The sequence below is a fragment of the Enoplosus armatus genome, chromosome 18 (genome assembly GCF_043641665.1).
Source record: "Enoplosus armatus isolate fEnoArm2 chromosome 18, fEnoArm2.hap1, whole genome shotgun sequence".
Lineage (NCBI taxonomy): Eukaryota > Metazoa > Chordata > Actinopteri > Centrarchiformes > Enoplosidae > Enoplosus > Enoplosus armatus.
The window spans coordinates 14,100,677-14,128,284 of NC_092197.1; the positions used below are offsets into that span (position 1 = coordinate 14,100,677).

Consider the following 27,608-nt stretch of genomic DNA (forward strand, 5'->3'; position numbering starts at 1 on the left):
ACAGAAGTTCGTATTAATTTGAATAACACAACACTGAAACAGTAAAACAAAGAAGTACACATTCACTCCTCGATGTTTCAGTTACAGCCGTCAAACTGTAGCTTCATAGCTGTCTCGTTTGTGTCATTGCATTATAAGGCCACACGGTGGCAGCATCGATTACTCTCTCTCTCTCTCTCTCTCTCTCTCTCTCTCTCTCTCTCTCTCTCTCTCAATGGCACGAGGCAGGCTGTCGCCCAGTGTCACTCCTCCACAGCTCGTGCACACCGGGCACACAGCATTTGTTTTTCCTTTTCTTCATGAGAGCCACCAGTCCGCACTGGGGCGTCTGGGTCGGAGGTGCGGAGGCGAGGAGCCCGGCACAGGTGAGCATGTTACATGAAATGTTGTTTTTTATTTTTTAAAGTTTGAAATATTTGTAAGAGGAATTATATTGTATTATTATCATTTTTTTGCTGTGTCGAGTTCTCCAAATGATAATGGCAGTTTAACTAAGTAAAATGTAAAGAACTGAAAACTCTAAGTAGACACATTTCTCTGAACACTTGCTTGTAAGAGTCAGCTCCCTGTGTTTTGTCGCCAACCAAGAGTTCTGCATTTTTTTTTTAAATCGTCATCGTCACATTCAGTTGTTGACACTTATACGGCAGCAGGTGAGTTCATCTTATCTCCATCCTTCTCCCTGCTTAATCTGCAGTCACCAAATGCACTGCACTTCATTTTGGCTGTTTGAATTATCATTCACTGCTTGACTCATTCATAGCCCCAAATACCATTTGTTGTCATACTGGTTCGTGAATGATCATTGATGTATGTCAACCCACTTGTAAACAAAGCGTAATTACCTTTAAACTACATTTGATGGTCATTATAAGTACTAGGTTTTTCCCTCTACAGGGTAGGGTTAGGGTTAGTAAGTTTTTGCCACTTGTAGTTACTTCTATTTGTTATTTTATTTAAGCCACAAAAAATGATGAAAATGTACATGTGCCGAGACCTTTATACAGACAGAAATATAGGCTGTAGGACTCTTCTAGAAATGGTATACATGTAGATACATTTAGGTGAGGTTTTATGAAGAAGAAGTTGATTGGTGCACAGGAGCAGAGGTTAATGAGCAGCAGGCAGAGAACTTTGCATTAAGACAGATAGGGTTTTTGTTTTATTTTTAGTACATATTGAAAGAAACCTGGCCTCAGAATAAGTGCTTAAACTGTAGTTGAACTTTAGGTCCTATCACTTGTTTTATGAAGGGTGTCCGTCTGAGAGTATGGATGGGTAAACATACAGTAGATGTGCATAAAAGGGGGACAAGAGGAGGAGGGTTCATAGGCATCTGTTCAGTCGTTCCTGGGTCTGTTGGTCTGCTGAGACATCCATGGAAGGATTAGCAAGAGTTTGTTTCACGTCAACGTCTCCCAAAATGCTTTCAGGCTGACAGGACACATGAAAAGGTCTGCTGTTGTTCAATTATCCCGAACACAGTGAACTGATTGCTGACATTTCATCGCAGACGTGCTGCAATTTCTCCGTCCTTGTTATTTTATTACAGTATAGTTTGTATATTAGGAACAAGAACCACACACACACACACACACACACACACACACACACACTTACTGTATCCACACAGAAGCTCATGTGCACCCACACTCCACCCCGCCTCTTCAGCAGGAGTAGGCGGCTGCTGCTACTGTATATTTGGCTGCTTTTCAATTGATTCAACTTTTAATTGACTGCAAACATTGTAATAGCACTGTACAACAAGATAACTGCTCTGATACACTGTAGATTGTAGACTGGAGTTCACCTCCCGTCACAGACCTGCAGTTCGTGTTCACTTTAGTATTAACCATAACCACAACCTTTCCCTAACCTTAACCAACTGCTTCAGTTGCCTAACCCTAACCATATTGTAACCATATTTTATTTGTCATGACCATGATCTTTCCCTAACCTTAAAAAAAACATAGTTGCCATGGGCAGATGCTTTAGAAAGTGATCACTCTTAAGCATTGGCATTGAACATAATCTTGGGTTTTTCAGGATCGTACAGCATTGATGTTTTTGTCTGATGATGGGGTTGGAAGACAACACATTTCTACAAAATTACACTTAGAACCACTAAAACCACTTAAGGTTGGACAAAGATTTCCTCCGTTTTCTCACCTCTTTTCTCCATTCTCTAAATCACTGTGTAACTACAGTGTGAAAAGTTCTATATACATAAAACTAACCTCCTTACTTACCATAGTTCAGTGCCAAAATACTGTGAACATATATTGTTTGAATATTGTTTATGTGCCTTTTTATGGTGGTAAATGTATTTCTTCTTGTCAATGGAGAATGTTAATTACATTATTGGAGATCATTTCGTGAGATTTCGTCCAGAATGTTGGTTTCAAGTTCGGATAAAATCGGTCTTTGGCTAGTGAAATGGCAGCAGTGGACAATGGATTTAGGATCTCATTCACTGATCTCACTTGAAATATTTCCCATTTCAGTGATGTAATCAAACATCATCAAAATGAAATGGCAGCTCAACAAGACAACCATGACAACCCACAGCCCACTCTGTCTGTTGTGATTGTTTGCCTGCAGTCTTCACTAACGCATGAAGTATTACAGATATTAAGAAGGGATGACTTATATTTAGTTAGACTGGAACATGTCTAAGCTTTCACACAGGATGCAGCATTTTCAAACAAAGCTGATGCAGTGGTGTCACCCAATAATAATTCCCCAGGCCATTGTTTAAGTCCCCTCTCTGGTAATAAATCACTTTCATTGCTTTCCCTTGACATGGCTCCTATTCTCAGTAAATCTCGTCCAAACCAGCGTTAGCTTGCCAACATCTTTTGGCTCGTCCACATGTACAAAACATATTACATGGAGTCCACGCTGTGTAATCTGTTAAACACACAGCATTGGTCCTGTTCACCCACCAATAGATCCCCATCACTCATCTTCCCAAGTTGTTTCCCAGGAATAAATAGTCCCATTTCTGTAACCTTGGGCAACATCTGGGAAGAAGACGAAATAACTAAAAAGCAGTTTGTGAAAGCAAGCGGTCATGGTGATTCACCGTTATTAGACAATTTATTGTATCTCAAATTGAATCTGGATTTAATTTAAATCTGATTTTGATGATCTTCTGCCCCATCCAAAAATTTAAACCCTAAGCAAGGCACAAATCCAACACTGGCTTGCAGCCATAAGCAGACTGGGAGCCCTGTATGAGCATCGGTAAATGAATCAGGCAGGTGAAACAAATGTGGTGTTGAGAGACTGAACGAATGAACTCAAGGTCACTTGCCCCTGGCAAATTAAGATGTGTTAATGTATTAGTCACAGAAAAAGGGATTTTGGGGGATCAGCCCCGGTCTCAGCCTTTACCAGAAACAGTTAACTTCTTGTCCCTGCTATCGCCTACTGTGCTGTCCTTATTAGCCACTCCCTGTAGAGAGCCACCGCCTTCAGGCTAATTTTAGGCCATCTGTACCAACACCAACTCATTAGCCTGATTCCCAGGGCTAGCCAGGCCATATTCATTATCAATGTCACCTCACCCAAAGCAACATATCCGTCTATACTTTTTGAGTATAAATTGTGATGGGCATTTTTCACTATTTCCTAACATTTTATAAATGACTTAATAAAAAAAAAAGTGGATCACCATTAGTTGTAGCCTTAGTGCAAGGTATACAGTGAAATTAGTGATTTCATAATCCCTCTCTGCATTGTACCTGCTTAATTAAACAGGGGTTTCCCACTGAATTAATAAAAAGCAATGCACTTGTGTTGTGTCAAGAAGTGAGTAGACATGTCTGTGATTGACATTGCAGACAGCCAATGAGTGGACCCTTCGAATTCTCAAGGTGAACATTTGCTTAATGGTCAGTAAGTGTCAGACCACCTGAAGCTGAAACTGAGCCAGCATTCACTGAACCCCTCTCCAGTTGTTTCATGTGTCTTTGACATTCTCTGACTTCCTTGTATATGAGCACACGTTGGGTTTCCCTTATACAAGGCTATTGGGGCTCAGCGGTCTATAAATGCCTAAATGTATCTAAGCAGCGAGCATGGCAAAACATATCCCACATACCAATGAACAAACACAACGTTAAGTGTCCAAAGCAGATAATAATCAGCAGTCGTCATGTGCAGAAGTGAAACCCAAACTTGGCTACCAGCCCACCACACTGATTTAGCTGTTTTATGTTTATCTCTTAATGCAGCTGGAGTTCAATTTCAAGCTTGTGTTGGAAATCCCTGAATCATTGTTGACCATCTATTTCTGCTACAAGTCACTTAATGAAAGAAGCAGGTGAAAGTGAGACAGGTGAGGCCTTTTTTTCTACAGGAACAAGGAAGATTTCCCTTTTTCTTTTCTTTTTTTTTTTGGCTTGTACATGAATGGATTGATATCTTTTATTCTGTGAGTTGAGGTGGCGTTTCTCAGACAAAGTTTCTTTGTTTGTTTGTCCATCTCTTCACTGGTGCAAGACAACTTGTAGATAACAATTTTAACAAGAATGCTATGCGTAGATAGAGTTTCATTTGAATAATTGGACCTTATGTATGTTGGAAAGGATGCCATGCAAAACATCAAGTTAACCATTATACATCTGTGAACAAATTAATGAAGAGGGACAGGCAACATTTGAAATAGCTGTTGCTTTTAGCATTTATAATGTTTGATTTGAAGTAAAATCTTTATGGGAAGAAGCTGTTAGTTGTTTTTTTTTATTGGTTGGCATATAATTGTTTCCTTAAACGTATTTTAAGCACAATTTCCCAGCAGCACGTGTGCAGAAGGAGATATTGATGTGGACAGTGGTGCCATGAGAAAGTGGAAAACTGATCAGTCCTAACTAAATCCATGGGGAGGCACACAGTGGGTGATGGCCTTGAGTAGATGCTTTATTTCCACAGCCTGCCTGTCTTTGTGTGTATGTGCTTCCATGCACATGTGTGTTATTCACTTTATTCTGAAGTCATTCTCCGTTTGCCCCCTTCAACCCGTGAGCTGGCACCCTTATTGTGACGAGCCCAGCACGCTCAATTACCCGCTCACAACCCATTACCCTCACCCACACAGCTTTATTCAGAGGACACGCTCCGTCCGCTCAGAGTTGCATCTCGCTTCATGCGTGCAACAGGCGAGTGTGTGATTGAGTGCATCCCCGTGAGCGCATGGAAAAGGCAGCGCCTACTCACCAAGGGAGAAAATTAGGAAGTTTTTTTTTTTTTGTGGGTGACACTATTGATTTGAGGATGTGTTGGAGGTTTTGTTCAACCTTGCTGGAGCAGCAGATTCATTTTGCTGCACAGCGGGTGTACTGACAATTTCTGGGTACAAAAAGTTGACTCGTGGCTTTTAGAGAATATTGTTCATTTGGATTCCCCTTAGGTGTTACCTTGGCAACAACTTATCTTCCTGGGGGTCCATATTAAGAAAATACAGTATAATCACATGCAATTATGTTCACACAGGAAAATATTGCAGATGATAGAAAATAATTTCTGTAGTTCAAAAATTCAGAATAGTTTTGCTCTGATGCTTAAAACTGTAACAGTTTTATAATGAATAATGGAAGGCTTATTGTCAGTATTAATATTCTCAGTCCAAGTAGTGTTCAAGCCTTCAAACATATTCAATTTAAGAAAAGACAATGTCCTCAGTCAAATTAAATGAAATTCAAGAAAGCAAGAATTAGGGGTTTTGTGGCTCTTTTCTGACATTCATGACCGAGCTATAAGTATTTGTTACAGTAAACGCTCTTGGGAATAACTTGGGAAAACTGAATCTGTTCTTCAGCCACGCTGTATGTTCCAAAAATTCACCAATCTCCTTTCTTTTAGCTGCCGACTATGGTCTTTAAACTGGAAAAAGTGTCTCCAGATGTTGCCTGGTTATTCAGCTGCCGCACATACAAGTAGTTTATTCAAACCCACCAGATTAATGCCACATCTGCAGAGGTTATGTGGACCCACAAATTCTCAATACAATGATCTCTAATCTGGTTTGAGATAACGAGTTAATGCTCAGCAGACTTTGTCCAACAGGATCTGTCATTACAGCAACTATTCCAGGCTGATGGCCCAGAAGGTTTTGAGTTCAAGGTGCGCTGCTGTCACTGCAGAAACATCCTCTTGTCCTGCACCTACAGATAAATTATTCCCCACAGGGGTGCTGGGGTACTCCATTCTTGTGTCATGTGTATTTTTAGTGACTCATATAACAACAGTAATTTAAAGAGTACACAGAGTCTCTGTGTTCAGTAGATAGACTGGTCCAGGACGAGTTAGCCTGGTGCAGGGTCTGGAGGTGTGGGGAAGCAGGTAGCTTCTACCAAAAGAGGAGAAATGCGACGCCTGGTAGCAAGTTGTATACACAGTATGTTCTTTGCTGGCTTGCCAGCGTTAGCCACTGGTAAGATCGTTGGCTTACCAAAGGCAGAAAACATTTATTTGACTGACATGTGATCCCTGGGCATTGCAGTGAAGAAAACACAGCAACATTAACAAGTGCCGAGCAACAAAGATGGAGACATAAAAACAAGGATCAGAGAGATTAACACTTAAAGTTGTTTTTCCCCAGAGGGTTTTAGTGGCATTCAGCACAATCTAAATGCTCTTTCCACCGCAGGTTTAAGAATTTAATGTGTACGGGTTGCAGTGGAGAGTTTAGCGTTACATGGTTCTACTGAAGAGGCCTTTCCAACCCAACCAGAGAAAGTGTGTGTGTGTGAGAGAGAGAGAGAGTATGTGTGTGTGTGTGTGTGTGTGTGTGCTGTATGTTGGTGTGCTGGCTGCTGCTGCTGCTGGTGGGGAGTCATTTCATGGTTTTGATTGGCGTCCCAAAGCAATTGGTTCTTGAGCAAACTTTACACGTTTGTCATTTCTCCAGTTCCTCTGTGTCCTGCTGCTGGTTTCAGTTAACATAATACTGTAGAATCATACCTCCCTGGCTCAGTGTGTGTGTGTGTGTGTGTGTGTGTGTGTGTGTGTGTGTGTGTGTGTGTGTAAGAGAGAGAGAGAGACCAGACAGTGTTTTTTGCCGTTGGCTGATCATTGCTGAGTTAAACTGACAGGGGTTCTGCGTTCTGTTTTGTTCTCTTTAAGCTCTGCAGCTGTTAAAAAAAATAGTGGCCAAACATATTTGTCATCTTTCCACAAGCTCCAAGTCAATCGAGGTGAAGAGCCTCTGAACTTGAGAGTGTGTGTTGAATTTGTCGTCATTTATAATGCAATGTTGGTATCAGTTTTAAAAACGTCCCAGGATCAGATTCTGTTGTCACTGAAGTGTAGAAGAGTAGACGTGGTGATGTTTTGATCCCAGTAAGCATCAACAGGGAGCTGGGAAGAAGTTTTGTTTTTATTGTAAACAAATGTTTTGAAATGTATGGTCCTGGTTGATTTGGTGTCACCTTTTTTTTTTCATCACCATTGTGGACCAGTTAGCAGAAACCTGATGAGCAAGAAGTGAACTTGTGCAGGTTGTGTGGATGCGTCTTTAAAGACAAACATAATTCTTATGCACAGACAGACTGTCCTTCTGTGGGAGGCTCCAAGTGCATTTGGAAAAAGGAGCTTGGCGTTCAGCGTTGTTTGCACATCTTAACATGTGAGTAAACAACACCTCCACCAGAGAGTCCTAATCAAACCACCCATTAACATTTGGCAAATGTTTAAAGACACTCTCCAAAAATATTGACAGACCTAAAAGGAAAAAAAAGAATGGACCTTTTTTTGCAGTACAATTTACAAGATTCATTGTAGAAAATGTACTCACTCACAACAGCAGCAAAGTAGACCAAAACGCAAAGCAGCTCTACAGAGCAGCTTGAGGAGTGCTTATTTTCCTGACTGTCTTGCTCCTACTGTGCTGTTGCTATCACTCTCTTCACCTGCACAAACTACAGCCGGACATGTAGGAATCACCAAATGAAGGAGAAGAATAAAGTCCATTGATCCCTACTCGAGATGTAAATCTGTAAAAGCGTGTCATGTTACTTTCATTTGTAAAATAGGATAAATAATTTCCCAAAACAGCACTGTAGTTTTTAATATTATTTGCTTCAACTCACGTGAAAATTATGCGTGTTGCTTCGCAACTTGCGATTGGTCGTTTTCAGTTGACTCTGCCACCACGTTTCGGCTGTTCACTTTCCGAGATGTTTCCAGACATTAATGCTTGTTCCAGCTTCTTGCGGTTAATATACATCAATTTATATGTCTATTTTCCCCACAATAATCAAAGGTATGGCAGTTTTATTTAATGTGCACTTATTTCCCTTGTAGGGATGGGAAACCTGGTATTAAATGGTCCGCGGGGCTAAATTGTTAAAGACCGTAGTATTGATAAGCTCCGACATTACCGTATCTTTTCTCACCAGCACCCATGCCTTCTAATATATATCAACACTGATCAGCAGCTGCTTTACAGACACTACACACACATTACAGCACAGCTTCTGCTGAGAGCATCTGTCCCGGCAGTAGTTTGTTTAAGAGCCAGCCTTCCTTGCTCAAACATTTAAAATTACAGGAGGATAGTCTGCAAAGCATGATACCTCTCAGTCTCCTTGGCAACAGGACCATAGACTCCTCCTCCACATACACACAAACAAATGTGCATATGAGCACGCACACACGCACACACACACACACACACATGCGGTTCAACCCTCTCACAATCTGAGGTGTGAGATTATGTGTGAAGTATTTACTTCCCACCTGACAAGAAAACAAGTGAGCGAAGAGTTAAAGAGTATTTAATTTGCTGCATTTGTTGTGTTAACAGCGGTACAATGGTCACAACATACTACTGTTAAACAACTTTGCAACTTTTAGACTTCTGTTACATTACAAATGATCTCAGCACGCACTAGTGGGCACGTCGTCAAGAGTCAGCACATTGCAAATTGTTCTTGTTTAGATTTCGCTACGCTTGCTGGAAATCATTGTTTATGTAGTGTGGAATTTTGCTTGTGTGTGTGCAGGTTTGTGTGTGTGTGATGCAATAACTATTCATTTTTTTGTAAGTCACATTTCACAGTCAGTGCTAAATGCAGTGCCAGAAAATGATTAGAATCAGGGTTACAGAACAAGAACAAAATGGATGAAATCAGTAAATGTTATTTAACAAAATCCTATTTCAGATAGGAGTGTCTCACAGGAGGAGGAAACACTCAAAAGCAAAAATAGCTTCATAGAGTGATTCCAAGTAAAAGTATCCAAATGGTAGCAAAGAACGAAGTGTCCTCTGGTATCTTAAGGATTGTCTAACATCTCACACTTGGTGAGAGTTGGAGGCTGATATGCTGTATATGAAATAGTCCTTTGACAAACACAATTCAAAAGATGTGACTATGGTGGTCACGTCTTTGATGCTCCCACATACCATTTTTTGAGTCATTATAAAGTGTGCATTATTTTAAGGTGTGCATTTTCAATAACACACTCTTACATCTTTTAACAGCAGCTGTTGCCACTGACTGTCAGCAGAAACACAGTGATGTGGTAGTTGTTGAAGGCAAGGCGAATCTGATGATGTTGTGATAGCATCAAGAGAAATCTACGTCTGTCCAGGGACATCTTTCACAGGAACATGAACTTGAATCAAGTAGAGTCAGGTTTTCAGACATGCATCAGGTGGGCAGTTTGCGCAGCTCAGCACTGCAGATGGCGAGTGAGCATCTTCTAATTACAGCTCACATCAGATGAGTCAGTCAGTCCTCCCACATCGTCTGTCTGCCTGTTTGTTTTTGTTTATCAGTCAATCTCAGTCCGCATCTATCGATTGATCGATCGATTGATCTATCTATCTATCTATCTGAAGTATTACTTTTCAACAGTATGTTATAAACCAATTTACATATAGACAGTATCTAATGACAGATTATTTCCTCTCCCAGAGCACACTGGAGCCACAGTGGCGTGGCTCTAGGGATACCAATGTCAGTGTGTCAGTTGGTTGGTCCACCGCTTTCGTCCAGATTGAAATACCTCAACAATTTTTGGATGATTTGCCTGAAAGTTTGGTGCCCAGAAGATGCATCCTAATGATCCAGGTGATTCCCTGACTTTTCATCTAGCAAGACCAGCAGGTTAAAGTTTTATCCAGTGAAATATCTCAACGCCAATTCGATGGACTACATTTTGTACAGACATTCATGAGGATGAATCCCACTGACTTTGGTGATTCCCTGCCTCGTATTTGTGGTTTTAGATCAAATGTCTCAACAACTATTGGATGGATTACCATGAAATAAGAATGAACAGTAATAAATTTGGCGACCCCCTGCCTTTTCATCTAGTTCCATCATCAGGTCAGCATTTTGACTTGTCCAATACTTTTTTATAGCCTTATGACCAAATGCCTACAAAACTGCTTCAACTGTACTGTGTCTTTAGTGCTAATTAACAAATGCTAGCATGCTAACATGTAGTAAACATTACACCTTCTAAATATCATGTTAGCATTGTCATTGTGAGCATGTCAGCATACTGACATTAATGTTTAGCTCAAAGCACCCCTGTGCTTAAGTAGTCTCACAGAGCTGCTAACTCTCCTTCCATTTACAGTAATGCTATTCAATCAGCTTCACTGACATGAGGCATCATTTAGTTTTAGTGTATACTGTAGAGTTTTGATCATAGTCAGAAATGATGACAGTAAGGATGATTCTGAATGAAATAATAATGAATAGAATCAAAAGAAAATTTGAATGGTAATAATTATAATAACAATGCCTCTGGGCTATACAGGACATAAAGATAGACATAAGACAAAAAGCAACCGAGTCTCTTCCTGCGCCCTGCTCTCCAGAGTTCATCATTCTGTTCAGTTCAACTCCGTGTCAGTCAGATGTGAAATGGACACGGTGAGCTGTGAAAACACGCCTCCCTGGACGCACATCACACAAGAGCACCGCAGCAACATGTCAGAAATACAGCTCTTCTCCCTTCTCGCTCTCACTTTCTATCTCTTTTCTTTTTTTCCTATCGTTGAAATTCAGATTGAGCAAATATTTTCTCATTCCTTAGATTCCGATGTATGAGTAACTGAGTGAACAACGGGTACAATAGTGGGTAGTGTTAGTTTTGTTGTCCAGTAATTATTTCGATGTGTGTGTGTGTGTGTGTGTGTGAGAGAGAGAGATAGAGGATATGCAGTTTACAGTTTCCTCCACGGACCATTCGAGATGCAAACAGTAATCAGTCATTTTTCAGTGTACTATTGAAAACTGGGTGTTGCAATGAGAATGCAAAGCTGAGCATCGTCCAATCTGTGCACCATTGTTGAGCTGAATTATTCCACCAGCAACTTGACATTTAATTATTTTTACTGTGTATAATCAGTGTTTTTGTGTCCTAATCACAGTTGCAGATGCAGGCCCAAATGCCCAAGGGGTCAGGGCCCCCTAAAGGCCTCAGTGTGCTTCAAATTAAGATGCTTGTTAGGTCTTATAGCCCTTGTTTATTGGCCAGGTGTGTGGAGGTGTGAAAGTAAGCAGGATTTACTTTCTCAAGCTCTCGTTGTTCATCCTTCACAAAAACTACTTCAGTCACTTTTCACATGTATCATTGAAATTGTGCGCCGTTATCCCCATTTCTACAATTCATTGCGACTCTCTCTATGATGCAGGCACTTTCCTCCTGTGTGGTCTTCCAGAACAGGTGTAAACACTTTTAAACGTGTTCAGAGGACATGTAATATGGCCACGTTTGTTTAAAGCATACTGAAGCCTTAAGTCAGAGCCTCAGTGTCAAGTGAGTTGATGAAGATTATGTATGATCTTTCCCCTAACCCTCTGGAAACTCCAGAAGTACCTGGTTGGGAATCACTAGATTAAGAAATCATAAAACGTCTGTGTTGGTACTTGACCACCAAAAGATGGTGGTGCTGGGTGGTGTTAGAATCTGTCCATGGTCCTCATGGGTTCAGAAAAAGAACAAAATGTCTTCCCTTCAGATGATATGTACGCTCTTCAGCCAAGAATAGTGAGGTTTTGGTGTAATCTATCTGGTTTGTGTTATCTCACTGCTATCCTTGAGGAAGTAGATAGAAAACACCCTGAACTTTTCTTGTCACCTCTGTTTTGATTTCAATTTCAGCTCGATTAACGAGACGTTTGGAAAAAAAAGCACCACATATTTTCACAACCCGGGGGATGTTATGTATATGTCTAAAACACAAAGACTGGACAAGTCAGAACTGGAAAAGCCATTGACTATATCAGGGGTTCTCAGCCTTTTTGTCTCCGCGGACCAGCAAGCAAATGAAGACCAGGCAAAGTCAAGTCAAATAATTCTGTGCCAAGATTCAGTCCAGTGAATGATGGATGCTTACATAGGAACATGAACAGAACAGTGTCAAGATAAAATAAAGTGATTAGTCAAACTTACATCACAGCCTTACAGCCAACACTACACCAACACCAGGTCAGAGAATTGAGAATTACTGGATTACATGATACGCAGACTTGACAAACTGTAAATGGTGATCTGCCTGCAGGAAGTAGGTGCTGTTGGCAGGATCGCCGGCTGTCACAGTGTGATGATATTGACCCTCGAGTGCGATAAGACCAGACAGTTGTCATAAAAAGGCAGAGATGCAGCAGATGTTGTAATAGGTGCTTAAAGCTGATAAGGCATCTACAACTGTACCAATGAAAGGCTCTCCGCTGTACAATATTTACCGTTAAATGACTCTGAGTGCTTTATGGTCATTTCCTGTTACACTGGTCAGTTTTTACATAATCCTCTCGGTTATTATAAATATAGAGAGAAACAGTATTGGTGCAATACATTTCTGTATATATTTTATAATAAAACAATTTTTAACTATCCTAGCAGCGGCTCTAGGGATGGCAGTTCTGTAGGTCAGTATGTCTGTCGGTTGGTCCACCACTTTGGTCCAGACTAAAATATCTCAACAACTACTGGATAGATTGCTGTGAAATTTGGTACAGACATTCATTGCATCTACTTTGAGATTTTAACATTTATTCTAGTGCCATCATCAGGTCAAAATCAGCTTAATTTCATTTGTCCAATACTTCATTTTTGGTTTATAACCAAATACCTGCAGAACGAACGATATTCCCATCAGCTTTAGCTGCACTTCATTTCTACTAATTAGCAAATGTTAGCATGCACTCTAAAATAAGTTGGTAAACTGCTGCTGAGCATCAACATGCTTATATTGTCATTGTAAGCATGTTAACATGCTAACGTAAGCATTTAGCTCAAAGCACCGCTGTGCCCAAGTATAGCCTTACTGAGTCATTAGCATGGCTGTTTTGTATCTTTTTAAGAGACAAAATCACTAAACATCATGTTTAAAAAGTGATGGTAAAGCAAGCGTAATATAACTATATATGTAAATTATAATAACAATATTCATATACACCTTTTTATCCACACAAGATATGGCTTGGTTCTCTTTCATTTCTGGAGCGTCCACTGATGTTCTTGGACTAAATTAGAGATCTGTATTTAGCCAAGCAAAAACAACAATGAACCTCCTCTGTTTGTAAACTAATTGTCCTCTCTGTTAAAATCAATATGTTTACCTTATTTACCAGGTTAAATAAGGTTAAATAAGGGCTGCAGGGTCAGACAGGCTGTCCCTCAACAGGGAGAACCAGGATCTGCTGAATCTCTGCCAGCCCCAGAAGTGCTGTTCAGGAGCTGATATCTGACCTTTGACCTCCCTTGACAGGGGAATGAAAAAGGAGAATTTCCCTTGTGGTACTCCCTGAAGCATGCTATTATTATTGCATTACAAAGACAAACTAACATGCTGATGGAATCTGGCAGAGACAGCTGCTGCCTGTTGCAGCCTGTTTATCTTATAAATATCACACGCTTTCAAGCAGTTACGTATTTGCAGTACAAATATCACATTTTTTGGCGTCTTAATGCTGCCACAAGATGGGCAAACATGAAGAAATCCATCCCCTTTGTACACACAAGCTGGCTACTATTTTCGGAAAAATGCAGACTCATTGCAAGAGCCAGCACAATGACATCATGAGTGTGTGTGTGTCAACAGGGCCAGAGCATGGGGTGATGAGGACTATCCTCTGCTGACCTCAATGCAGATGACCAGTGATGGCCACAGCATCACCTCGACAGTAAGTCATAAATTCAAACTCTGTTGCATAAAAAAAAAAACTAACCAACCTAAATTATTGACCAGCTTACAAATTACAAATAATAAAACCAGTTTAAATCTTAAATCTCAGACTAAACGTAAAACTCATTTTGTAACTAGTCTTGTTTCATTTAAAGTGCTAATTGCTTCTAGTTGCTAACTATGCTGTGGCTTTCTAATTAAGTAAAGAGTTTGTCCTCACCAGAAATATGACACCATTGGGGTTATTTGTGCAAAACATGTACAAACCATGTTCATGTTCAGTTGAGAATTATAAGGTTGATGTCTTGACCACATGCCATTCCCTCCTCTATCTCTACCTTGTTTCCTCTCTATCTTTCCTCTCTAATCAATATTACCTGCCCCACATAATCTAATATATGAGGAGCTTCAAAATACTAACTGACGAAGTTGTGTTTGTTTTCTCGCAGTGTGTTGGATGGTATAATAGACGTAGGACAACAACAACAACAAGAGGAACAACAGCAGCAGCAGGAATTCCTGAGCTCGCTGGAGACGATTGTTCTCACCATCTTTCTCTCCATCATTATCATCATGACAGTGTTTGGAAACCTACTGGTCATGGTGGCACTCTGCAAGGACAGACATCTACGGTGAGCCTGTTGTCTTTTTCAATGCTGGAAGCAGTAACAGAGGTCCAATCTGGGTCTAAAGTCACAGTGAAATGAGAAGGGTCTGTCTGCGGCCAGCAGGATCCGTACAAAACACACCCAGCCTCAAGGTTTCCTCTTTAACATGAACAAAATATAAGACTAAGAAGGAAAATTGTTGGCATTAAAATCAGATGTAACTTTAATGAGACAAGCACAGCAAAAACAAAGAGACAAAGCCCATTTGTTTCCTGCTATTTGTATTGAAAACACACATGTTCCTGTAAGGCATTCTGGGAAACAGTGTTCAAAAATGCCACATGCAACAATAATTAACAATAACTAGCATTGTCTCTGTCATAAAAGTATCAAAAAACTGCCAGTAGTACTGGAAAATCAGGTTGGGCATGATATTGAGTTTCAGTGTTTTTCCAAGTTTAAATGAAACTTGTTTTTGAAATCACATTACAGGGATTTCTATGGTTTTTTTTTGAGAGTATGTAGTTCAAACCCATCAAATGCCAAAGCACTCACATTACAGAAATTCCTGAAAGTAGATTGTAATTGTTACCTGTGACATTTCAAATCTAAATCAGCTACAAGAAACATTGTATTTTAAGTGAAAAAGTCTTTAAAAGGTACTTAATAGCTCTTATTTAATCATTAACACGTGCCAGTGATTGAGCTGCAGCATGTTAACTTGTTTCTTATTGTCTCCTCTCCTCTCCTCTTAGAAAGAAGAAGACCAACTACTTCATTGTGTCGCTGGCATTTGCTGACTTGCTGGTTGCGCTGGTGGTTATGCCCTTCGCTGCGATCGAGCTGACCACCGGCCAGTGGCGGTACGGAGAGATCTTCTGCCTGGTCCGAACGTCTCTGGACGTCCTGTTGACGACAGCATCCATCCTACACCTCTGCTGCATTGCACTGGACAGGTTTGTGTGTGGGCTTTGAACCTCCTTCTTAAGCTTTGACAAATTACATTCCTTTCAGAGATGCATATCATACTCTGAGATGTATACTTGAAACCTAAAAACAGTCATTTAATACACAGATTGTAGAAATTGCAAATGAAAACACAATCCTGTGCAAACATTGAGAACCACTGATAAAAGGAGAAGCACTTCAAAGAGAGACTCCCCAAACATGTCCAATAAAAAGTTGAATTAAACAAATCTAAATAAGAATTATAAATTAATAATAATAAACGATGAATTCTGCTGTGTTTCCCACCCAAAAGAGAAAATATCATTTTGGATGGGTCATCCAAATAAATTCTTTGTATAAGATATCGTGTATGACAAATGAAACTGAAAAAGATTATCATCTGACGCCATTTGAAGGCTGAATTTGTAAGATGAGGTATGCTTCATTTTGCATCAAACCAGTGTTGACGTGGTTTTGTGTTTACGGTTTATCACTGTAAAGTATATGTGTGTACTATTCCAGGTATTATGCGATTTGCTGCCAGCCGCTGGTCTACAGACACAAGATGACCCCGGTCCGAGTGGCAGTGATGCTCAGCGGCTGCTGGCTCATCCCCACGTTCATCTCCTTCCTACCCATCATGCAAAGCTGGAACGCCATAGGCATCGAGGACATTGTGAGTCCTCAGTAGCTGAGATCAGAAATCAAGAAAGGGGCGAGAGGTGACACAGTAATGAGCTCAAAAAGCAACTGCTGGTTACATTATTATCATTATTAAAAACTGTATTACTATCATGCAACAACAAAAAATACTTTATATTTTAACAAAGTATCACGCTGAAGAGTTCATATACCTCCCTCAAACGCCTAAAGAGAGAGATGTTCTTTCTGTGAAGGCAAATGCAGTGTAAACCTTTCCAGCCTAATATTCTCTGTTTCTAATAACGTTTCCAATCCCTTGAACAATGACAAGGTAATGCAGTGATCACAAAACAATTCCAGTCCCTGTGGAGGTTCTCTTGCTGCGAGCAAAGACAGCACTTCAACAAGCATTTTCTGCTGGTTTAGATATGTTTTGGCGTGAGGTTATTTCAGAGCTGCCTTGAAATGAGCTGCTGGACTCCCAGAGGCAGACGGGGATAGATGAATTTATTCAGCCGGAGTTAATGAAATACATGGCTCTTTTCTCTGTCTTTCAGTCAGGCAGCATCCAAACAACAATCTTCTGTTTTTAAAAGCTGGCTAGGTGTCTTTGAGTAATATGTCACAGACAAGATTGCATAAGACTTGAAATGACTTATGTCTGCACATTAAGGCCAGTTTTTAGTTGATTTTTTTATATGTTGTGTCTGCGTTTGTCTCTTCTTTGGTCCCTCGTCTTTCTCTCAAAAATTCAGAACATTACCATTTCATTCCTGTTCTGCCCCAAAAAGGAATTGTTTGAAACTGAAACTTCTTCATATTCCAGCTGTCGGAAAGCCACAAGAACTGATTCAATAATTGTGACACAAGTTAAACGATACGGTACAGTATGTCTGGTTGGTTTGAACTGTGTCTGTTCTCACAATCGTTTTCACAAAAGAAAGAATGAGGCTCTCTACTCCTGGTGGCATGGTGATTTGCAACTGAGAAGTCTTTGCTCTCTCTTAGCCTTGAAACCAGACTTGATGTGTGTATTATGTGAAAGATACCTTTTAAATGCTTGTAGCGAAGCATTTTATTGCCCCCTTGAACAAAATGACCAATTTATGACCATGCAGAGCTCAGAGGGTAGTTCATCAGCCCAACTACTGCACAAGGGGATGAGATAAAACTCACTTTTCAGTTTGAGGTACTTCTCTACTTGCAGGATTTTCAATTTACTCTGACCTACTCATATTTTCAATTGAGGACAAAGATATGGGCCGCTGGCCAGATGAGGCCAAACCTGTTTTTTTGTAGAAAAATAATTACAAAGCACTATTATATATATATTATTACAGTATTTAGCATATTACCTCTCCAAAGTTCAAAAACACTCCTACCAACACCTCTAAAGCTTATTAATGAACACATACTGTATGTTCTTTGTTTAATACATGCACAAAGAGAAAAGTAAAAATAATTTTTGAAAAACTTGGGTTAGCTGGGCTAGCTGTTTCCCCTTGCTCCCAGTCTTTATGCTAAGCTAGGCTAATCGCCTCCAGCTCTATGCACATGACTGACAGAAAAACTTTTTTTTAATAATTTATACCCTTAACTTCATAGTGATGGAATTGTTATTTATTGATATATATTGATATTTTTTGATACCTATAAAGCTACTACTGGTCACCAGCGTAGGTCAATTGAATCATAGATGACAAACTGCTTCTTCTGCATGTTTGTTATTTTTGTGTTTCCTCTCCATTCCAGATTGAGGAAAGGCGAGCCTTGGCAGGAGGCTCCAACGACACAAGCTGTGTGTTTCTGGTCAACCGGCCATACGCCCTGATCTGCTCTGCTGTGGCCTTCTACGTCCCGTTAGCCCTCATGGTCCTGGCCTACCAGCGCATCTACGTCACGGCCATGACCCATGTGCGGCAGATCGAGACATTACAGCGGGCCGGCTCCGCCCCCGTCACCGGGACGGCTCCGGTGATCACTGTGAGGTCCTCCACCTCCTCAGATCCATCAGAGCACTACCGCCTTAGGACAACAATGGGCTCCTCCTCCTCAGAGCACGCTCCCATAGCCAATAGCCGCATGCGTGTTGAGACTAAAGCGGCAAAGACGCTGGCGATTATAATGGGTTGTTTCTGCCTATGCTGGGCGCCGTTCTTCATCACCAACGTGGTGGACCCCTTCATCCATTACTCAGTGCCCTGGCAGCTATGGACAGCCTGGCTGTGGCTCGGGTACATTAACTCAGGATTGAACCCCTTCCTGTACGCCTTTCTGAACCGTGCGTTTCGGAGGGCATTTCTGGTGATTCTCTGCTGTGGGGATGAGCGGTACGCACGGCAGGGGAGCTTCTCCTATGGACACACCCACAGAGTGTGCTCGGCTGCGTCGGTCAATGGGACGTCTATGGCACTGAGGTAAACACACAGTAAAGGCACATCAACATTTGCACTAGTTTCTGTGAATATTTGCTCAATATTTTATTCAATACAACCAATCAAAGGTTGCTGATGAAATCCAGGTGAGTTCCACTTGGTGTTTGTCAGACTCACACGTCAAAGTAATCTTTTTTCAACTTTGACCAGAAAGTGCATGGTTGGCCCATAGAAACAGTGTTGTGCCATATTAGACTTCAACTACAAAATGTCATATGTGACCTGACCTTAATTAGTGTTAGTGTATGCAGTGTGTATGTGTGTGTTGTCCTGCTGTGAGGAGAAGAAATCAAGGCCTCAGACAGGGAACCAGATGCATCTGTCTCTTCTTTCAAAGAGAGACGGATGTGTATCACCTTCCTGACAGTGACGACCAAGTGCCAGTGCCCACACTCTTCTGTTTTCTGTGTATGTCTTTGGTCGACTTCACTGAAATTGAGAAGAGGATGATAGATTGGACTCTAATTTGTTCCTTTGTCTATTTGACCCGATTCAAAGTGCTGCTGCATTGTACCATTGCTCTGTTGAACTGCGAAAGTCTAATGGATGCAACGAGGACACTGCATTTAAATATCTATACAAGGTGAGTGTAAATTACTGATTAGGTTACATTAGATTACTGCCTTTTTTAAGACATTTAAAATAACAGAAATAATTTGTTTTAGTTTCAGTCATCTCTGTAAATCATATATTGGTGGTACATCAACACCAGCGGCAAGACTAAATATCATGGTGCAACTGTCATCTTATTTGAATTACGTCATTATTTTTCATTTTGGCCATCTGTCATACCCTAATGTGTAAATAATTGATGTGAACGTGCTATGCCTTCTCTAGAAATAAATGTCCATGTGTTCATAATCAAAGCAACTGTGGGATTCTGCAGATGGAACATTTTACCAGAAAAAAGAAAGCTGTCCTGGACTGTCTAAAATGAATGTAATAGCCGAATCAGTCAATTTTGGAGCGTAGGGTGTAGTGTGTTGTGGATAAGAAGTCTGAAATGCTTTTCTTTCCGTCATGTCCTACCAGGAAATCTAAGCTACGATTTAAAGATCAAATTCCAGCTTTAGTCCAGTATGTTCTCTGCATGTAGATGTAAATACATACACAGTTTTTGAACTTCCTTTAACTTATAAGGATATACAGTAATAAGGAACTGGAACAGTAGAAGCTGGGGAGGTGGATGGAGAAATTAACCAACACGGACAGTAACAAAAGCACTAAGCAGTGAGGAGTAACAAACCAGCAGCAGCAACATTACCATCAGAGAGCTGGTCACATTATGAGGATTGTCTTGTTTGAGTGAGATATTTATTTTGGTTAGCAATGTAGCTAGCCTTCTGATGAAAAGTACTGACTATATTAGACATATTTTATTAAGTCTTTTGTTATGTTGATAAATATTCCAATATACACTTAGGTGGTAGTGTGCCTTTGCAATGTCAGTGCCAGTGTTTTAGCCACACTAGCATTGTGCCTCTAGCGCTGGCAATGTCATTCTGTTGGTCCACCACTTTGGTCCAGACTGAAATATCTCAACAACTATTGAATAACTATGGTGGTCCCCTGACTTTTCTCCCAACGCCATCATCATCATGTATCTGATACTTTATCACTTTATCACAAAAATATTAACATTCCCATTAGTCTTACAGTAGCTGTACCTATTGCTAATTAGCAAATGCTAGCATGCTAACATGCTAGGCTAACATGGTGAACATGGTAAACATTACCTATAAACATTACCTGTAAACATTGATGTTAGCATTTAGCCCAATGGCTGGTTCTTGAATAGTGAAATTGTTATTGGCTGAATAGTCAGACCATTCCCATTGTTTAAAATAGTTATTTGAAAATGGAATATTACATTTTACACAAAAGCTGTTTTTAATAACTGAACGTAAAAACGTTTAACTTTATTGAACTGTAATTATCTCTTGTGTTATGTTAACACAATAAGGTCTCAGGTACTTTTCTAAAAGTATTATCCCTGACTTTAAACTTTATTGCCTTTGTGTTTATTGCATTTAAAAAGCCCTCAGTGAAAAACTGACACCCACTGTTACAAATTGCTTGGCTTGAAAGTAAACCTCATGTTGCGGGTTAAAGATATGAGTAATCTTAAATCATTTGTCCATGGAGCAGTAGAGGGCTTTTTTTTTTTCGTCATCTAAGGTGTTGAAACAGTAATGGACTTCAGGAGGGATGGATTTAGTTTTTCCAAATGTTCCAATTTTTTTACAGATCGGAATCTTTAATTGAGTGATGATGTATGATATCACAATAATACTTCAGCAGCAGGGTTTCTGTTGACATTAATGGTGGTGATTTAGTTGACGTCTGTGTTTGTGCTCTCAGCTCCTTCGAGTGGGGATGATGAAGGAGGTGACCTGCTTGTGTCTGCACTGTTTAACTTAACACAAGTACTTCAGTGCCACAGAGAAACAGAGGCAATTGCACTCAAACACACACACACACACACACACACACACACACACACACACAAGCTGACAAATGACTTTATACAAAATATGTAAAAGCACAGGCATGCGAGTGAGACCCACTGATATTGTATGCTCGTGTTGTTTTTTATTGTCTGTTAATCAGTACTGAGTGATTTCTACTAAGCAGTTAGTTCTTCTCTCATTGTTCTATGTTGCTATGTGAACGCAAGTGCATGTGTGTGTCCGCAGTTTGTAGTAAAGAAACCTGCTGACCTTATATCTCTACAACACAACCCACTACGACTGGAGCAATGTGTGTGTGTGTGTGTGTGTGTGTGTGTTTCCGTGGTGTCTGTGTGCATATTTTGGGCTTTCTGACTTTGTGTGTAGGAAACAGAAAGGCAAACAGTGTTAACTCCAATCTTATGTCCTCTCTTAAAATCTGTCTTGGACAGAAAACAGACTCAGACAATCAGATTACAGCTGGCAGGATACTGGAAACTGAAATTACTGGAGGAATCCTCTCAAATGATTTTGTCTAGGCGTTTAGCCACAGTCTGTGGGCGGATGGTGCATGTGTTCATGTGGGTGTTTCTCTGTAGTAGTTTTTAATCACAAGTGTCTTCTGTTTTGTGTATGCGCTTGTGTGCACACATGCAGAAAATCGGTCAGTTTGTAAGATTTGGACCTGATAAAAGGCAGAATTGTTCAATACTAATATTGCTGTGGACCGTTCTCAAAAGTATATGTTTTTAGCATTATTTCATTGCTTTTAATCAGCCATTGATTTTTTTCTTCACTACTAACCTGTGCTGGTTAGAGCACCGTTTTTTCGTAGATTTCGAACAGACTGCACCTTTTAAAACAGCTGTTCGTCTACTTTATTCTGAGGTCAGCAATAGTCTTTTAGTTTCTACTGAAGCCTGGCTACAGATGAATAACATTAGTTTCTTGGTCATTTTCAGCCAGTATCATGGCAGAGGAGGATTTTCACTTGGTGTTTGACATATTTTTGGTATTGTTGGATTAAACGCACAGTATGTCATTTCTGCCGCTAGGGGTCTCTCAATCAAAGCAGTTACAGAAGACGTAGCTTGATGATGTTGGGAAATAGCGTGGGAAGTAGCTCTGGGTTTAAAAGTTGTTGGGAACATTTGTTCAAATGTTACGTATTATATTTTAAAATGTGATTTTGCTTCAACCAGTCATTTTTGCATTAGTTTTGTTTAAAAGACGATATTGTAGCAATGGTTGTGTTTTTAACTCAAACTGTTACTGCCTACAGGGAGGAAAAACAACATAAAACCTCAGAATACTTTGGAAACAGCTATAATGTTGAGTGTACAGGATTTTAATCAATCACTTTTGGGAAAAAATACAAAACCACCAGTATGGTCCTATGGGATGAAAAACACAAAGCTCCAAAGAAAAATGATTGCATCTTTAAATTAATCTTATCTTACTTCTGATGTCTTTTCATTGACAAATAAGTACATTATTTGCAGGTTTTTTAATCAAAAATGTGCTTCACTGCACATTCCTGCTCTACTAATAAAACGTGTTCATGGAAGAAACAGCATTAATGTAATCATTTTCCACTATGAAAATCCTGAGGCCGTTTTCCTGAGTGGTCCTAACAACAAACAGACCAACACACACAGACACACTGTAGCCACTCACAGCCCCAGCAGTGGATAGTAGACACTTGTTTGTGATTAGAGTCATAACAAAGATCTTGTGTTGTGCCCACTAGTAGAGAAAGTAGAAAAGACATCTAGACCATCTGAAACAGGTTAAAGCTGTTGAGTAAATACAGTTGCGCAGTCCCTTGGGTCCTTGTGTAGCTCTTTACAGTATTAAAATCTTTGTTCACCGTTGCCACATTTACAAGCTGATGAGCAGACACACAAGTGGTAATTGCATCTTTAAATAAGGACAGGTGTTTGTCAAATTTAATTTGTGTCAAATATGCAAGAAATTAGTTAGATAATATTGTTGTTATGTTGTGTATTATCTGTTATATTTGCTGAATTATCTGCCATTAAAATGTGTAAGAAACATTCTTGTTATTCAGCTCAGCTTTGAAAGTTTCACTTCGCACCTGTGGGAAGAGATGGAAAGCAAATGGTGAGGACTTATGCACTGATTTCTGTGCATAATAGTGCACAATTTTATTGGTCGTCACAATTATCCATACAGTAACCATCTTGAATGGTGGATGGAACCAATGGAACCAATTAAATACCACCATAGTGGCATAAATAAAATGAAAGGAGAAATTTAAAAGTATGTAATTCAGTTGCATTTGAAAAATAACAACCTTTTGTTGTACAAAATGTACCCCGAACAGTCTCTACCACATCATTAGCCAAACCCCTGGAAGCCCAACCAAGAAAAACTTGTTTTTACACTTTTTTTTGCAGAATAAATAAACAAGATATGACATGTTAAGCTTTAGAGTTGATGGTAGGCTTACCTTTAGAGCCAGGCAAGCTGTTTCCCCATCTCCAGTCTGCTAAACTAATCGCCTGCTAGCTTTAGCTTTATACTTAGCATACAAACACCAGAGTGATATCAATCTTCTCACCCAACTCTCCACAAGAAAATGCTGAGCGACTCCTTTAACTTCTTTTTTTTTCTACCAATGGTGCAACATAAAACGTATAAGTAATGCAGCTGTCCTTTAAGCTAATACTGAGACAGTGACCAGACTCAAGACAAAAACAAAACAATGCAGCATCACAATGACTGTGACTGTAAAATCTAATCACGTTTTACAGGTTTAATCTCACTTCTCCTCTGGTCCTCTGTAGTTTCTCTGTGCTTCTCTCAGCTCTGTCATCTTACCTCCTTCAGAGCAGCTGACATCAGTACCTAAAACAGTGTGGGCTGAATGTGTGAGCTTGAACTAAAAAATTAGTATGGGAGTGAGTCAAACAAGAGTGAAAGGTGTAATATAAGAGGTTGATACAGTCTGGCACAGTCTTCAGTTTTTTCAGATCATATCTCGAAGGAAGAGCCTATGCTGTTGCCATTGGAGACCATAAATCTGAGCAGATCACCATGACACGTGAAGCCCCCCAGGGTTCGATTCTTGGGCTGCAATTATTCAACCTGTACAAGCTTCCTCTTGGTCAAATCATACATGGCAATAATGTTGCTTATCTCAGCAACGCAGACGACACTCAGATTTACTTAGCTCTCTCATCAATGGTCTCTTAGACTCTCTATCAATGCTTAGAGCAAGTAAATAGCTGGAGGCAACTGATTCCATAGCTATAAAGAAGAATCTTGTGTTTTAATAGACTCAGATCTGAGCTTCAGCAGCCACATCAAGGCGATAACTAAATCAGCGTTTTATCATCTCAAACAAATAGAGAAACTCATTCATGCCTTCATTTCCAGCAGGGTGGACTATTGTAACACTCTCTTGTCTGGTCTTCCCAAAAACACTGTTAGGCAACTTCAGCTCATTCAGAACGCTGCCAGAGTGACCTGAGCACATTGCTCCTGTTCTTATATCTTTACACTGGCTTCCAGTTACTCATAGAATAGATTTTAAAGTGCATCCGCTTGTTTGTATATCACTCATTAATCTCTGATCTCCTTTAAGAGTTTAAACGCAGTAGGGCTCTTAAGCTGTCAGCTGGCCGAAGCTCGAGTCAGAACCAAACAGGGCGAAGCTGCTTTTAGCTACTATTATACAAACAGATGGAACTAACTTCGTGATGATCTCAAATGCGCCCCAACTATAGCCACTCTCAACTCTAAATTAAAATATCGCTTGTTCTAATGTGCCTTTGATTTATTGGTTTCTCTACTGCACTTTTATTTCCTTACTGCTTACTGTAACTGTATTTTATCTTCATTTTATTCCATCTTACTTCATTTTATTCAGTTTTTTATTGCTCATTGTTTTGAATGCATTCTCATGCTTTTCTTCGTTTGCCTATGTAAGGCACTTTGAGTTTCCTCTGTGTTTGAAATGTGCTATATAAATAAAGCTGCCTTGCTTTAATGTGCACAAATCAGACCCCAGATGACAAACTAGCTTCTTAGCTTTTACAAGAAAATCTGTACAGGTAAACAGGTATATATAGTACTCTATATAATAATGTAGCGTATAGTTAAACAACTTAGGGAAGCCAAAGTGCTATTATGAAAACATTTTCCCCGCAAGTGTCAAGTGTCCGGTGAGAACAATAACAAGCTACAAATCAGAATGTCCAACTCTTCCTGTATCAGTTAATCAGGTTCAGCGTGATCCGTCCTGAGTTCACCTTCAGCTCTGCATGGAGATCACAAGTCCTGTTGAATGTTAAATATAGCCAATCATCAGCCACTGTTATCAGCTGTGTACGATCAGTGTGATTCAACTATCGGGCAGTCAATGCCAAAGTAAAGTACAGCTGTTAAGTGATTTGAAAACTTGAAATAAAAGAAAAAAAATTTGAAATATCCCTGAGGGTCATGTGGGAGACGAGCAAGTTGACTCTTTGGTTGACTCAAGGCCCTGCCGCCATGCTCAGCCAATGCTGTTTTTCCATCCTGAATGTTTCTGTGTTTTGATTATTAAGATGACATTCAGCTCCATGTAGGGAAATCAGGCCTTTGCAGAAGGATTCAGCAGGAAGAAGACAAATGAGCTATGAGTAATGATGAAATACTAAAATGATGAAACCAGAAAGGTTTTAGACACAATGTTAATGGTTTATATTAAAGGGGCATTCCACTGATTGTTATACACACAGGATCAATTTGCTAGTCAGGAGGAGTACTACTCAGTCCAGGTTCCAGGGTTTGGGTGGAGCTTAATATGCATGCTGCCCCTTGGCCAGGTTATTAAAAATTATGATGTGATTAACCATTTTTATGCTGAAGACACCCATTTATACAGTTATACCTGACGTTAAAACCCACAGATCCTAGCAGCCTAGCAAATATCACAACTTGCCTCTCTGATATTAAATCCTGGTTGTCCGAAGATTTCCTTAAATAAATCTGAGGTCATTCTGTTCGGTCACCCAAATTCCATCAGCTCTTTTGATGCTAATCTTAGCGGTCTGTCAAATAATATTAAGCAGGCTGCTAGGGATCTAGGGGTAATGTTTGATGCTAACCTCTGCTTTGATGATCAAGTCAGAAATGTTTCTTCCAGATAATCTCCAAAATTAGGTCATTTTTAAGAGTTGCTGGGGAAAAAAGTGTCTATTCTCTGCTTGATTATTGCAACGCACATTACTCTGGTATCGTCTCCAGTTGGTACAAAACACTGCTGCTCGACTCGACAAAGGCATGATCACATCACCCCTGTGTTTGCCTCCCTACACTGGCTCCATGTTAGATTTATTTTGCTTTCTATTGCTCACTTTTAAATGGCCTTTCTCCTAAATACATCTCTGATTTATTGACTTGATACGTGCCTCTCGACCACTACGATCTGCAGACGGAGCCTTGTTGGTTTCTTCCAGGTTTCTTCCTCTTTGTGACAAAGGGTGATCAGGCCTTTGCTATTATAGCCACACTATGGTACTCTCTGCCTACTGAACTCAGCCACACTAAGTCTCTAGCTTCAATTAAATCTCTTCTTAAAACTTTTCTCAATGTGAAAGCTGTAGAAATGTTTGATATATGTTTTTATTTATGTTGTTCTTATTCCTATTTATTTGATATTATTCATGATGTTTAGTGTCTTTACTTCCTGTGGTGTGCTCATGTCCCTTGGCCTTATTCTCATTTTATCTGCCTCTGGTTTTATTTCCCTTTGTAAGGCACTTCGTAACATTTTTAAGAAAAGTGCTACATAAATAAAGTTTATTGTTGTTATTATTATAATAGCACATCTGCAGGTGTGTATGAATGAGAAGCAGGTAACTGGTAAAAAAGGAGCATGTTTAGTCGACCTCAGACACTGAGTTTAGACAGACAGGCCGGAGAAGTGTAAACACCCCAGTCTGTGATTTATTATGAGACTTGTAGGATTTATTATTGTTTGATTGAAACCCCAAATCCTCCAGCTGCTCCTCTCTACATCTCACTGTTCTCTGTCTTTTTCTTACTTCTTTTTTTGTTGAACATTGGTGTGAAATGTTTTTCTTGTTTCTATGAGGACCTTCCTTCTCTGACCATTTTTAGCCTGCTGCTTGCCATCTTTTTCTTCCTCTTGATTTTTAGGATTATCTTTAAAAAAAAGAATTCTGATTGAAAGATTTTTCTGGCATTTTGCTTTAAATCGAGAGTAAAGAGTGAGAGAAAACATGGGAAGAGAAACAGAGAGATTATGTGCAATTAAGGTTTCCACTGGCCACTGGCTTACCAGGGCGTGTCTCTGTTTTGTTTACTAGATCAAGAAGATAAAGGAAAGAAAGTAGGACAG

At 39.9% G+C, this 27,608-nt stretch overlaps 1 protein-coding gene across 1 annotated transcript in view; it reads left to right on the plus strand.

Annotated features, from left to right (window-relative positions):
• Positions 1-14,064: 14,064 nt before the first annotated feature.
• The window catches only part of LOC139301230 (5-hydroxytryptamine receptor 4), a 28,322-nt gene continuing 14,778 nt past the window's right edge, over positions 14,065-27,608 (plus strand). The window contains exons 1-5 of the mRNA XM_070924567.1: positions 14,065-14,150; positions 14,602-14,784; positions 15,516-15,716; positions 16,231-16,384; positions 18,103-18,767. Coding sequence (XP_070780668.1) covers positions 14,128-14,150; positions 14,602-14,784; positions 15,516-15,716; positions 16,231-16,384; positions 18,103-18,767 — 1,226 coding nt within the window. The 5' untranslated portion in view covers positions 14,065-14,127. The remainder of the gene's footprint in view (positions 14,151-14,601; positions 14,785-15,515; positions 15,717-16,230; positions 16,385-18,102; positions 18,768-27,608) is intronic.